At 44.6% G+C, this 15,362-nt stretch overlaps 1 protein-coding gene across 2 annotated transcripts; it reads right to left on the bottom strand.

The window, feature by feature from the left end:
- Window positions 1–233: 233 nt before the first annotated feature.
- On the bottom strand, window positions 234–15,124 carry LOC119156371 (D-beta-hydroxybutyrate dehydrogenase, mitochondrial-like). Of its 2 annotated transcripts, XM_037406035.1 has the most exons (4): window positions 14,691–15,030; window positions 7,647–7,799; window positions 4,692–4,822; window positions 234–1,266 (listed from the first exon to the last, which is right to left on the bottom strand). In XM_037406035.1, exons 1-4 carry the CDS (start codon window positions 15,028–15,030, stop codon window positions 919–921), a joined length of 972 nt encoding a protein of 323 aa, XP_037261932.1. In that variant the 3' UTR covers window positions 234–918. The 2 variants fall into 2 exon arrangements, with proteins under 2 accessions (XP_037261932.1, XP_037261933.1); XM_037406036.1 differs by lacking the exon at window positions 7,647–7,799 and having other exon boundaries at window positions 14,691–15,124.
- Between the last annotated feature and the right edge of the window lie 238 nt (window positions 15,125–15,362).

The following is a 15,362-nucleotide window of genomic DNA, read 5'->3' as shown; positions in this document are numbered from 1 at the left end:
TGCTCAATTACTCTCATAGATACATGTTACCAAAGTTTTCCTGTTCATGATAATAGGCATGTTTTCGTCAGACCTTACTCCTTGTAATAGTAGCAAAACCAGAGCTCCAGGTGGAATATGTTCTTTCTAAGCTACAGGTTGCTACTGCATAGTAGTATCAGTCACCCTGGTGTTTAGCTCTCTGACTGTGCTTTAGGTTAACACATTGATTAATCCAGACATTAGTTAAAAGATAGATTTTATTTAGGATTGAATATTCATTCATAAATGGAATATGCTACTTCTTTTTCGAAGTCCATGAAATATTGTCTTTGTCACAGATTTATATAGAATACCTGACAAAGTACTGAACTGTAGTTAGTGAAGACACTATTTCCATATTACAACTTTATTATTCGGCACTTCCTACCTTTCCACAGTCACTTAACTTCATTCAAAGTATTTCAAGGTCTGTTGCTCATTCCTAACTTTTCCATTAACCTTTTCCCATCACCCCTAATACATTACTATTCAGGTTCCTACAAATAAGGTATCTTCCTCTGTGCTGTAATGATTTCAGGTGGGCTGTTGCCCTCGAGGATATGCTCCATTTTGTCTCCATCATGCCTGTAACACAGTAACCCAATATCAGGAAAAGCTGCATTAAATTTTCTAGGTGATACCTAAAGCAGCCCAAGTGGCCATATTTTTTTTTCCACATGGGAGAAATAAAGTTACCTAGACAAACGTATTCATTTTACATGGAGTCCTGTATGTTTTTCCCCATGAATAACTGACAGTTCTGACAAGGGAGACCCTCCAAAGTTTGTATCAGATAATTGCTGTCATTATACTGATTTCTGGGGGCATTAGATTCAGCCCTGGCTTTCACATTTAAAAAAACCTGCCCCACCTGAGTCACAGTAGTACCAACATAGGCTATGCAAGTTTTACTTTACTCAGAGCATAAGACAAAACGGAATCCATCACAATGGTCGGGAATAAAGCACACACAAACACCAGTGCTTTTTCCTTCAGCTTCGCTACCATGTAACGTGCCTTGGGTGCAGGAGACATTAAAGCATCTACCATAGCATCTACAACTTCGTTGCCGTTAGTGCTTCCTTCTCGGAGAATGCTGTTGAAAAAGTTTGCTCGTTCTTGAACGTACTCCTTGTTGTAAACTGCCTTTTCCTCTTCGCTGAGTTCATTCCAAATCTCTTCAGCACTGACTGGTGGCTGAATTTTTGTAGAGCGTGCATAATTTCCTGGCTGAATAATACAGACCTAAAAGCAAGATGTAAAACTTATCAAGATACAATCAGTCTTTCTGAATTCAATTAAATACTATAGTCAGTAAAGCAGATCAAAAGATTTCTGCAGACAGATTTCTTCCAGAAAATGCTGCTTTGTGGAAATTTTAACCTTGAAAACCTGACTGAAATAAAATATACTCCCATGAAACCTTTAAGATTGCAGAGGTGCTTTATTCTGACTTCCTCGTTTCTCTCTGATGTTAATGTTCTTGTTTTGACTATTCAGCATACCTTCACAGAATGCAATAGTGCATCTTTGATTTTTATAGAATGCTTAATGGTATAAATGTTTTGACAATACTGAGACAAAACATTTCAGTATGACTTTGATGTCTCCAAAGTGGAATACTTTGGATTCTTCCGTCAGTGCCAAATCTTGCAATTGGTAGTTTTTTGCCCCAGTTTGAGACAAAAGGAGATGTCAACGAAAATTAGAAGGTCCTGGGGAAAGAAGTGCTGTTTTCCCCAAGCAGGTGCAACTAAAAGTAGAACAGGTTTTGTCAGCCAAGTTCAGAGTGGACCAAAGGTCCTGGACTAGCTCTCACTGAAGTCATTAGCAAATTTCTGTACATTTCTCTGTATGTAGGCTTATATTGAAAGCACGCAAATCCTTTGCTGCTCTGCCTGTTTTCTTTGCATGTGTTATTGCTGCTGTTCTGCTAGCTTCTGAGCTTCTGGGGGATTTCCAAGCAGGCTGAGCACTCACAGCATGCATGCTTTTCCTCAGTTAGCAGCGGGCTTGTTCAAACGATTTGTAGATATGCAACATTAAAAGCTCCGTGGCATTTAACTGACCAGGTATCTAAAGACTACAACATAAGGTGAGGAAAAAAGGTGCTGAGCTGCGTAAGACACTTGGGGATCTGCCAGATGTTCTCTGGAAAGTCTGTGGTAGTATAAAACCTTCATCTGCCACCCAGCCCACCTACCAGATGCTACCACGTCTATGTCAGTACCTGCACATGCCTGCCTTTTGGCCTGCACAGCAGTCATTACACTGCACACCGGAGGGGTCAAGAGAGGTGGGGAGAAGGACGGGATGCAGGCAAGCTCCTGCAGAGAGACGGTGTGCATAGCTGGGGCATCTTATGCTGCCTTCGGTACGTTTGTCACAGGGCATCTTTGGGAGCCCTCCCTTTGGGTGCTATTTTCAAAAGTGTTTAGTATTAGCCAAACCAATGCCCATAGTAAACTTCCCACATTTATTTTAAACAAAAGGGTTTTGAAGACTTTGTGTTTTGGAGATTTTTGGAGCTGGCTAGGAGGGAAGGAGAGATAATACCTTCCACCCCTGCCCCCTTCTTGTTTTTCTGTAACCTTTCCAATGGAAGATACATACTTTGTCTCCTGCAGGCAGCCAGCTTGCCTGGCCACAGTACAGTGGGAGTACAGAGCCATAGCTCCATCTGTTCCTTGCCACCTCTGGGTTACTTTCTCCTGAAAGGACAAAGGTAACAACAGAGGAGGGGAGGGAAGAACAGGGAAGAGGGACCATCTATTCTGCAAGCTCTTTGCAGGGTAGGTTCTCAGGTAAATGCCAGCCAGTGTCTTGCGTACAGTGAGAAACAGAAAAATAATTCTCGTAGACATTCCAAAAACGTTTGTCAGCCTGGCTTACTGTACTGTGTGCTGGGGCTGCTCTGGGGGTGGGGGAACAGTAAAAAAACCAAAACGACCAGAGTAGCTAACCTGTTAAACTAAGCTCTTCCATGCATTTGAGATTATCCTCAGCTAATCGGTTGAAATCCTCATCATGCTGTGTGGTATTAGGATGTGTAAAATCACTTGCATTTTATAGCATTTTATATTTATCTGGGAGGGGTAGTTAATAGATGCATAGCTGTAACTTCTTCCAACACAAAGCTTATGAACAGTGCTGTAAATCTGTGTAGAGAAAGAGTACACCAATGTAAATCCTCTAGGGAAGACTTCTAGTGTTTGAGAACAGTGTTTCACCAGTGAAGTGACTCCAAGGAAAAAGCCTAGTGAAGCTACTTAGTGATCTAAGCTCCACGTTTGACTATCAGTGTTGCTTAGACAGGACACTAAGAGCACTCTTAGAGCCTCTTAGGTTAAGAGAATGAAAACATAATTACTGTGCACAATACTGTCGCTTGCGGCGTAGCTATTCCCACAAAAAGCAAGCGTTTAAGTACTGATCTTGGGAGAAAAGAGGGAGAAAGAACCCCCCAGGTAGGTGACGAGCCTTCCTTCTCGCTACACAGCACTCAACATCTGGACTCTGCTCCCACAGCCACCTCGGAGAAAGTTTTGGATTCTTGGTACTGTTACAAGCATTTCACAGAGCATGGCACTGCTCAGGCAGGTCTCTCTCAGAAACTCTCTCCACTGTAGAGGATATGGAGAAAGGGTGGAAATGTCAGTGTTGGTACAAAGAGAAGGCATGCTGTCCCACAGCTGCTCAGAACGGCAGGCATCACCCAGGTCCACTGTTCTCAGCAATTCGCAGCTGGCTGATTAGCCACAGAGAAACCACCTCTTTCCAAGGGGAAGCTGCATGCATGGATTCAGCTCTGATCTTGATCTTTGTCATTTGGATCATGGAGCTTACTTTCAGCAAGATTAGATACTATTTTGAATATGCTTGTACTTACTCTCTTGGCCAAAATTTCAATGTTGCGTTGGTTTTGGGTGGGGTAGAGTTAATTTTCTTCATAGGAGCTAGCATGGGGACATGTTTTGGATTTGGCTGAAAACCTTGTTGATAGTACATGTTCCCGTCATCGCTGAGCAGGGCTTACAGGAAGCCAAAGGCCTTTTCTGCTTCTCACCCCACCGGGGAGCGAGCTGGGGGTGCACAAGAAGTTGGGAGGGGACACAGCTGGGACAGGTGACCCCAGCTGACCAAAGGGATATCCCAGGCCATATGACATCATGCTTAGCTTATAAAGCTGGGGGAAGGAGGAAGAGGCAATGTTGGGAGTGATGGCATTTGTCTTCCCAAGTAACCGTTACACGTGATGGAGCCCTGATTTCTTGGGGATAGCTGAACACCTGCCTGCCGATGGGCAGTACTGAATGAATTCCTTGTTTTGCTTTGCCTGCACATGCAGCTTTTGCTTTACTTATTAAACTGTTTTTATCTCAACCCATCAGTTTTCTCACTTTTACTCTTCCAATTCTCTCCCCCATCCCACTGTGGGGGGAGTGAGCAAGCAGCTGTATGGGGTTTAGTTGCTGGATGGGGTTAAACCATGACACCTCACATTGTTGTCAGGTATTCTTTGTGCAAGTCACTTGCTTCTTTCCCGACAAAAACATGCATTTCAGCTCTGTAGGAAGTTTCAGGAGTGAAACTTCTCTTTTTCTCATAGGAAAATCAATGTTAGAAATAGCAGGGAGTTTCACACAACAGCTACTTGTTACATCACTTACCTGGACGCCGAACTTCTTCATTTCCAGTCTTAGAGCATCACAAAACTTTTCAATAGCTGCCTTAGTCATAGAATAAATGCCATTTCCCAAAGAAAAATAGGCGATAATGCTGGACATGAAAACAATACGGCCTGGAAAGAAAATAGCACAAATAACATAACTTCACTCTCAATCTTCAACATAGAATCGATTTACCTGAGTCTTCTGAACTGCTGCTAACGTGGTATTTAGCATGATGCTGGTTTACTACATAGTATGCCAAAGCTGGGCTGCGTAAGCGTACAGTCCCAGCACAGAAGTGTACTCAGCCCTGTTAAGCAGAGAACTTCACGCAAAAAAATCTTTCTTCCATCTAGTGACAGATGCTGGACTAGACAAAGTATAACACATTCCTAGCATGCTTCTTATTCCTTCTGAGTCTGAGACAGCATGAAAGAGACAGCAATCAAAGCAGTCCCCTAAAAACTTTAAACTGGAAAATAGTAATAAGAGACTATGCTAGTAATAGGAGAAGGACTGCAGACGAGTGGAGCAGGTCATTTTCCCTGTGGTGGATATATGACCACTAACACAGTTTTTTCTGTGCTAATGATGTCTCTGCACCGAGACCTGCCTTGCACCTGTGCATATAAAGTCGAACCCAGACTGTACAGTGATAAGCTTCACCAGAGAACGATGACTTGGCAAAATGTGTGCAGCCTTATGCTGCCTTGCTGTAATCTTCCTGATCTGTGCTGCTTTTTTCCCTTTTATAAGGGAATATATTTTCCTAGTGCAGGCATGCCTTAAATAGCAAGAAATTTCTGATTTGAGGCGCTGGGCTGTGGTTCATTTCCATTGTTTACTTGTAAACTTCCATCACAAAGTCATACCATAGGGTAAGAAATGTTTGAACATGGATACATAAATGCGAGAAGTGAGAGAGAAGATGGCCTCGTTGCTAACAATGCAGAGAACACAGAGAACACATGCCTGTTGCTGCCACAGATGCAGATAATGTCTGGGCCCCGGATCTGACCAAATTGTATAGGCTTGTGGCATATCAAAAGGATATCATGGGAATGCGGTGAAATCTGTCATTTGGAATTAGGTTCCCTGTCTTCCTACACAGCGTCTGGAGTAAGTCTTTTATACAATAACAGGGAACAACTACCAGCTTGCTGACCAAGATGCTACATTGGCTAGCCTGGCCAGCTGGAAAAGTTATGAGGAAATGTTGCTCTACTCAGAGTAGGATGTCTAAATTCTAGGCAGGAGGGCAGTACCTCCCTTCACAAGTATTAATAATCTCGAAGTTTTTCTTGGAACAGGTGCTCATCCTAAAATGGCAGTAAGCCCTTTCCTTCAGAACACAGCTACTGGGTAAGTGATGGTAGGATGACCTCTGCTGCCTTTATCCAGTAGCTAAGGGATTTGGGGTGCACACCCAGGATGTGGGATGTCATTTGACTTCTCTCTTTGCCTAAGGTAATTGAAACTCAGCTTTCCTAGGAGAATGCTCTAACATTCACAATTCGAGCTTTTCCTTTGGAGAGGCCACTTGCTGACCCCAAAAACATGAGCTTTAGCTGTCCTGGCTGTTCCTGCAAGGAAGGACAGAAAACCTAGAATTCTTCCTCAAAGTGCCCTGGCCTCCTCTCCTACACAGGCAGGACTTGAAAATATGAGTGCAGGCAGTTAATAGACACCACTGACAACCAGGTGTGAGATGAAGCATGCTCTTTTGAGCTAAGGTACTATGTAAGTGCAGCTATCCAGGCCCAAATCTTCTAAAAGTTTATGCATGTGCTTAATACCATACACACAATTAGACCCTTTCACTTCAAAGTAACCCCCTGCAGTTCATGAAGTCAGACAAATGCCTCTGGTGGATAAGCATTACAGAGTTTTAGCAGTAAGTAGGACATCACAGAAACGAAGTGATGTCTCCCCATCGAAGGGCCACATAACACACTCACTGGATATATGCAATAGCACATTCTTTTACAAAAACACATCTGGCTTGCAGTATTTAAAAGTTTTCTTTTTTCTTGCATCAGAATATCATCAACCAAAGGCAACCAAGCAGCAAGAAGCAGAGCAGTCAAAAAGGGGATGCTTGTATCTGGCCAACATGCTACAGTGACTTTGGGGGCTTCCAGATGAAACACAGCCCTTACTGTGCTTGGTGCTGTATGCACACAGAAGAAATCCTCACCTTAATGAACTTAAGTAGACAAGCTAAGCAAAAGGGGGAGAAAGGAAAAGGGGATCTTCCTTTCCAAAATACAGACGGGGACAGGTAGGGAACAAACTACAAAGCAACTGAGGCATGCTGCGATGCCGCAGAGGGCTATTTGAACCATTTCTTCTCAGAAGAAAGGATAAAGCCCACGCGTACGGCTGTCCATGCAAATGTGTTTATCCCATTGGATATTCATGCATCTCTGTACGGCACTGTTTCACATACTTGAAGTTTCCTGCCCAACGTCATAGAGAGGATCTTGCTAGGCCTGGAACTGGAAGCTGGATGTCTCTAGTTCACCTCTGTAGGGTCATCCCTCCTTTCCTAATTGCCAAACAGTAAAATAGTAGAGTCTAAGTAATAAAGGTAAGCAGGAGTTCATTGGATCTTCATGTTTTCTGATTGGCAGTGCTTATAAAGTGCTGCCTGGGCTTAATGATCTGCTGTAAGCATTTTTTCCTCTTTTTTGAGTCAAACAGTGAGTTAATTCATTATTTGGGAATACTTTTTTCTATGTATTTCTCTGTAAAGACAGAATCTTTAAGGTTATTTTTTCCCATCACGACTTTACCCTCTGTTCAGGATCAAGTTGCTCTTTCAGGCCACACAGAAGGAGGCTGTCATTTCAGTTCAATGAGAGACAATTAAGGCTTCTTTTATAGATGCTACGTTACCCTGATTATAGTAAGCTAATTATTCTACAACTCTAAGTAACAGTGGATTAGCATTACCCTTGTATTTCCTTAGAAGGGGAAGAAATGCCAGGGTTGTCCTGATGCTCCCAAGGAGATTCACATCTGCAAATTTTTCATATTTCTCCATAGACAGCCACCCTGTCTCACCAAATGTTGATATTCCTGCATTGTTGACAAGCCCCCAGAAACCTATGGAAGAGAAATGTCTTAGTAAGCATATTTCACTGCAAAACAACTACCATTAGGCGACACAAAAACCTCTAGGGATTTGGACCCTTGGAAACAATTTTTTAGTTGTGTTACCTTTTTGTCTTTTCTACTTACAAGTGCAGGCATGTTTTGTTTAATGAAGGTATGTAACTGGGGCCATTATCTGGACTATGTAAGTCTCAGTGCTATTTGATAATCACTCACTTTATAGTCGTCTTAAGTTATTTATGAATAATATGATCTGGGAGACTACATCTTACTTGCAATGTCGTGTACCATGATATTTTAATTACTTTAATCCCACTGTGTGCTATGAGCAGCTTTGTGACAATTATATTAAGCAGTCTAAAGGCTAAGGGGGTAATATTTCCAAAGTGCCCAACTAATTTAGGAGCCTAAGTCTTGGATCCTTTTCCAGGATTTGAGCTTTGATTCCTTCTGACATCTGCCAAAATCGGGTACACGGGTGTAGCACTGGGTAAAGTAACCAAGTAAGGTCAGTGGCTACAGTATTTTCTTTGATTTTGTACTCCTGTACAAGTCTATTCCTCACATAACAACAGGTTTTGGGGTTAAGGAGCCCAGCCCCCTGAAATGCAGTAAGATTCCAGTGTTTACAAGCAGAAATTTATCAGCAGCAAAGCTTGTTCTGACACAACTCTCTGCCAGAAAGTGCAAGCCCTTTAGCCCAAAGCCACAGAACGCTTCGTTTGAGCACTGCACAGTGCTAAAAACCTCAGCCGAGGGAAATGCTTTTTTTGTTGAAGTGTAGAGTGCGCGCAGTTTGGAGCTGACATGCTGACTAAATGCTGATTAAGCCATGCTGACTTGTTCTTGCCTTCGTGGCACATATCTGTAGATGTACAGTGAAGCAGTGAGTGACACAGTGCTTTTGAAAACATTTCTGTTTCTGTCCTCAAATCCTGACTGAGATTTATTTCTAGGGTGACCAGCAGTGTAGCGAAGCACATAGGGTAGCCTGCCTTGCATTGAAATAGCTAAGTTTGCAGCCTGGTTCTGCCAGCTTTGACAGTTTTGTTTATGCATTTTTTTAAAAGAATTCTTGTACACGTCTGAAGCAAATGATTGTTTTGTCATGCCTTCTACAGGATCTCCAGGCCTAGGTTTCTGATGAAACACAGCAGGTAACAATGCCTCTCTTCCTTCCTTTGGACACAGAGTCTGGGGCATGGGTGTGATGCTGCCCCAGCTGTAGCCTCCTGTACCCATGGTGGCAAAGACCTACTCAGAGGCCCTGCGGTCACCCTGGTGAAGGCCCTGCAGAAACCCTTGGGCTGAACACTTTTCTTTCTGATCTTCTCTGACAAAGCCACTGTGATGATTTCATGGTATCTTGGTCCTTCCAGAGCCGTACCAAGAACTGCTAATACCAGATTTCATTCATAACAATAGTTAAAGCTGAAACAGACGACTTTTTAAATTATTTTGTAAAACAGATCTCTATATGCTTTCCTAACATATATACACACTACTTGTATTACATAATGAAACTGGTGTTTAAACAGAGAAAGAAACAAAAGTTCTTTCAGTGAATGTCTCATTTGCAGAGCAAAACACTTAAAATCAGGAATTTACTACACTGAACTTGGATAACTCTGTCCTCCAAAGAGGATAAATCATTATTGAGCAGTCTGTCACACAACAATCCTTGACACTGGATGTCTTGTAACTTTGGATGCAGACTGACTGCTGTCCTAGTAATGGAGTAATTCCTGTCTACTTGCCTCTTTTCCACTGCCCTAAATATTAGCAGACAGAGGAGAGGAAACAGCCCAAAAAACTGCCTGCTGGAATTGGCCATCCTAGACTCTCTTCTTCCCCCTGCCACTGCCCTGTTGTTCCAGGGCCTTCTATCATTCTGTGGCTTTATTTCTCCTTCTTAAAATGGAACTGGCCCCATAGGACTGACCTCCCAATAAAATGCTTCAAGATCAATGGATTAGAGAGTCCTTTGTAAAAGCTAATTATCAATACTTTTGTACTTGCACATGATCTGATCTGCAGGTGGGCTGAGTCGCTGCACATCCCATCTGTTTCTGCTTAAGGCTGGAGGTCTCTGAATTCAGGTTTGCTTTTACATAACCCAACTCTTAACACACCACCAACTAAAGACTGGCACCACTGTAAAAAATTTGTTCCCTGATCTTCTCAGTTTCACCTTTTCTAATTAAAAATAATATGTCATTTTGCTTCTGCCACTGCATCCTGCACAGCAAGAACGTTTGCTCCACATATCCCTGAATTCATTAGGGCTTCAAAAATACAGTCATTAGACTTCAGACAATTGATTTTCTTCCTCTTTCTCTAAAATGTGAAACAGAATTTAGCTTGCAAGGCTTAAATTTTATCTCTAGTCATTTGTCTCATGCACTTCAAAGACTCCAGGTTGTTAGCGGTGAGGCCAGCCTGTGTGTGTAAACAGCCAGAGCTCCCAGAATAATGGCTCCTTCTTTCTGTGCAGTGGCCAAATCAAAGGTCAAGAAAGGGAAAACTGGCTTGAGTTAAACTGAAACAGACTTCTCTGAAGAGAAGATTAAGTAAAACATAGAAAGAGATTTTGCTCAGTGTCAGCTCAAAGTATTTTGTTTGCCCTCAAGCAAAACATAACTGTTTCTTAGAACATTTTAGCATTCTCAAATGGGAAACATTCTGATATTTTCCAAAAATTTTCCTGCCGCTTTGGCTGAATCAATTCACAAAGTTCCCCCAAATAACAAACAGTTCATTATTCCCTTATGTCACTTTTTCAGAAAACTTCTTACCCCCTGAGAAACAACCTGCCCAGCTATGTACTCGGGGACCTCAAATCTGCTTTGATCTTGCTTTCCTGAAATTTTTGTGGCAAAAACTAATGTCATAAATGTGCATACAAAATCTATTGTATATTTGCTTAGAGAAATGCAGCTCAGGTAACGTGAGAAATACAGTCCTTACATGGAAATCTAGAAGGACAAGGCACCCGTAAGAATCGAAGAGCTGAAGTGGAGAGACACTGCATTTCCTTGGACTGTCTGTGCACAGACACATTAAGAAAAAGCAGCTGATGTTGGATCTGGAAGGGAAAAATTACTCAGACTGCCCAAACAGAACCGAGCCCAAGCACGTTTTAGGAAAAAGGGTGTTAGAACTATGCTACAGTGGGCAAGAATAAATAAACTGGAAAGCAGAACTGGGAATCAGAGAGATTTTCACTGATCTCTGTGTTGGGAAAATGGATCCTGAGGACAAAGATTAAAAACCATAAATAAATATAAATAAATTATAAAATATATAAAATATAAATATATAAATAAAAGATACAGCCAGGGATCTACAAAGTCACTTTAGGAAGCCTAACAAGATTAGTGAGGCTTTCAGGAGAACACTAGCTCTCACATAACTTCCCAGATAATTTCTGCTTCAAGACATGTTGACTGAAAGGCACATATCCACAGTCCCTATTAGCCCCAAAAGATGCCTGGTGTTTTTCCAGAAACTCTTAAGAAGTCCTCTTCCTATTCAAGTCAATCAAGATGTGTGCTTGCAAAACCTTTTGAAAATCAGGCCGTTTCTGTGTAGGTACCTAGACACAGATAATATCTGAATTCCGCCAGATTTTCTGAACTCAAACGTGTACTCTTGGTATCAGTGATCTGTGGAGTTTCTCATATAAACCTGAGCCCATGCAAAAATGTCAGGCTCTTTCCTGAAAGATTCCAATTCAATACCAAAGGAAACTAGCCAAAGGAAGGAGTGTGATTCGCCATATTTCTATTGAAAAATGAAGAAGGGAACAAACCAATCTGTCTGTGGCAATGCAGGGTGTCCGTGGTAGCAGGCCAGATGGGACTCCTGAGTTTTAGGTACGCACATTCATGAGTCACCATCCTTTGCTTGGAATATTATGCTGTGGCTGTCTTCATTGCAAGGATGACTCCATTTGTATAGGAAGTCTGGGCTAAAATATGGTACCATGGGCCTATGGGTGGATTACGTGAATAGGAAATCTTAAGTGGAGGAGAGTACTCAATGGCGTAGGAGGCAGGACTAAAACTAATATCCCTCCCTTCCAGCTAGTTCCATGTCACCCACTCACAAGAGGCAAGAAAAAGAAGAGAAATTCCTGTTTTAAGCAGAAGAAAATCAGAAAAATACTGAGGTTTGCTGTAGAGCCTAAAAAGAGTTGCAAATTTACATGCTACAAAGTCCCAGTCTACTTCATATTGGCTTTAATGCGCAAGTGCAAGACATTTCTTCTTTCTAAGCAAGAAAGGACTCTAAATAAAGTCACCTTAATGGGTGTACAAGCCACAAAACAAAGAAAAAGAAAGGCATCAGAGCCATCAGATTTTCATGGAGGGAAGTTAGTTAGCCCTAGAGAATGAGCCAGGTACCATGGGAAATTGATTTGCCATCCTTTTCAGATTGGTGTAATTTCACAGTCTAGCACTGAGCAAGTATTTACATGGGAATAAACGATGAAGTGGCAGAATATCCAGGCAGGTGTGTTACCAGTACTTTGGATTTTCTACTCTTGCGTTAACAGAGAGAGACAAGACAAGGCGGAGCTGTGGCTAGTTATCTCATGGTTACGGCATAACTAGAAGGTGTAGGAAGAGCTGTGTTTTATTCCTGAGATTTTACGCATTTTTTCTACATTTTATACTGAATAGTCTACTTAAAGCAGAAGGTCTTTTATCTTTCAGTCTTCTGTAAGTCTGCTTATCCCGGAAATGCCAGAGCACCATATTCCTCCATGATTCCCCTTGCCACCAGCAATCACTGAGTGAGACTCCTTGGACTCATTCTCCCCAGAACCAGGAATTTCTTACGCCTTTCCATGCAGTGAACTGGGCCAGTGGGAGGGTGTGACTCCTGCCACCAGTGGAGTCTGCAATTAGGTGGTTAAGTTTTCATTGGGACTCTAGGCAAAAAATACAGGCTTTGCAGTGTAGAACTGCAGCCTCTTTCCTAATAGAAAAAAAATTCATTAAAAACAACCTTTGACTCAAATTAAAAAAAATACAATTCCTATCTTTAACAAAAAAAATTGGTTAATATGAGAGCTAACCTTCAACTGAATCATTAAATTTAAACTGTTTTTATAAAGTTAAAATACCAAAGAAAACAACACATCTATTTTCAGAGGTGCCAAGAAGGAACACTCCTACTGAAGTCTTTTGCTTAAAGACTCTACGTAAGTAGAGTATCCTCACAGTTTCTTTACATTTGAGATAAAAATATTTATGCCCCTGTATAGTATAAATTATGAAGACGACTTGTGGCATTTACTCCATTAACATCAGACATTAAAATAACTCCTGTGGTCCTTTTTATTTAATAAACTTAGGAGAAAGATTACTTGATAATTGCCATTTTCCCAAATGGCGTGAGTGCTATCTGGACCTATAAAATTTCTTTTCTGCCTTTGCCGAGTACCCTCAAAATGCTGCAGCAGCAGAGCTGACCAATGGAAAAAGGTTTCATAAAATGCGTGCTCTGTCAGTGCATGCCCAGCCGTGATACAGGTGTAACGGCCTGACTGACAACCCAGGAAATCCACCGTGCACAGGCTGTGTGCGTGCTCCATTTCAACACCAGCTGTGCTCAAGTGTTTTCCCTGGCCTCTCCAGCAAGCCCCGATGTCTCCAGCGTGATTTGCCTTGATCTAAAGGCATGTCCACACATCTGTGAGCAGCGAGGACGGCCAGCCACCTCGTGCTGAACTGTGGACTCGAGTCTACATGACAGCATGAACACAACCATTGCGTAAACTGCCAGAATTACGGGATAAATTATCAGTAACACAGAGTTTCAGGGGATCCCGTCCCCATCGAGCCTATAAGGGTTCTTGTAAGTCACCTGCATTGTCTCTGCAGCTTGGGAAGGAGCCTGAGAGGGGAAGGCTCTGCCTCCTAATCAGATAACATCAAGATCAACCATAAATACACATACTTAATGAGCGGTGCCTAGGCTTTTTCTTCCTTTGCTTCTTGTTTCGCCCCCTTCCCAATGTGCTAATGAACCAGGCAGGCAGAGGCCATACACTGCATTAACGTTCCGCCTGCTTTATCCTCCGCTTACATTCCCCGTGCGAGCATGAAGCGTTTCTTTGTAATTCTGAGGGGATCTCACTTCTGAGCCTAGGCAAGCGTGCTCTGCGCCAGGTGCATCCCCCTGTGTCACCGGGTGGCTCCTGCCCTGCAGCCGACGTGGGAAAGGAGGTCACCGTGGCCCCATTACCTGCCCTGTGTCACGTGCTCTGAGGGGATAACCCAGGATTTACCTTGTCTGCAGTTATTCATTGCAACCTGAAGTCTGCCTGTTCCCCTAGGCGTATGCTCTCTGTAGGGTGTGTAACTGACGGGTTTCCTTTTAACCCCTCTCGGGATTAGCTGGACAAACCTCAAGCTGTACGGAGAAGTAGCTGGTCTGGTACAGCGTGGCCGCTGCCCTCACTGCGTTTCCTTTATTTATTCCCTTGTTCACAAATCGTGCCCAGAAATACATCACTTTCCCGCCGCCTCCACGGCGTGCACAGTTGTTCCCTGCTTTCCCTGCTGCTCCTCCAGCCGGACGGGCTTCTAGGGACCCCCCAGGCACATGGGGATTCCCTCTTCTCTTAGCCAGGTGCTAAAGGTGCTCACCTGTGGTGCAGGGATGTGCACCCACTTCCCCCGTCAGCATCTTTGGATAGGCCCCGCTTTGGTACCGCTCAACCAAGCACCGGAGCATTTATTTAATATAAAATACCGGTGATACTACCACTAGCGGTCCTGGATTAGCACAGCCAGTGCCAGTGCTCCCCCGCCACACGCCGTGCCCGTCCAGCCGCCCCTCTGGGGCGAGCAGCCCCTCGCCTCGCCTCACCTCGCTCGGGCAGGTGGCTGAGCACCAGCTCCTTGGCGGCCAGCACGTCGCGGGCGCGGGTGACATCGAGCCGCAGGACGCGCAGGCGACCGGGGCCGGCCTCCCGCTGCAGGCGCCGCGCCCCCTCGCCGCCGGGGCACAGGCAGCCGGCGAAGACCGTGAAGCCGAGGCGGTGCAGGCGGAGCGCCAGCAGGTGCCCGAAGCCGCTGTCGCAGCCGGTGATGAGCACGGCCCGGCCGGCCGGCTCCAGCGGCGCCGCTCCGCGCCGCCACAGCCGCGGCAGGAGCAGGAGCAGGAGCAGCAGCAGCAGCAGCAGCAGCAGAGGGGCCGCGGCCCACATGCCGCCCGCGCCGTCGCCGCGCCGTGTGGGCGGGAGGGAGAGCAGCGCCCCGCCATCCCCTCCCCGGGCGGCGGCGGCCCGCACGCACCGCCCTCGCCCCGCACCGGCCGCGGGGAGGAGGGGCGGCCCCCGGGGCGGCGGGGCTCGGCAGTGGGCTGTGTCCGGCGGGGGGGCACCGAGCCCCGGGGGGGCGGGCTGTGCCCGGCGGGGGGGCACCGAGCCCCGGGGGGGCGGGCTGTGCCCGGCGGGGCTCTGGTGCCTGCGGCCGGCGCTGCAGCGGAGCCGTCGATGCGAGAGCATCCCGCGTGTGGCCGCGGCCGTGCCGTGAGCAC

The sequence above is a fragment of the Falco rusticolus genome, chromosome 12 (assembly GCF_015220075.1).
Source record: "Falco rusticolus isolate bFalRus1 chromosome 12, bFalRus1.pri, whole genome shotgun sequence".
NCBI lineage: Eukaryota > Metazoa > Chordata > Aves > Falconiformes > Falconidae > Falco > Falco rusticolus.
Note: the sequence above shows the minus strand (reverse complement) of the source record. Positions and strands in the feature narration are given on the sequence as shown.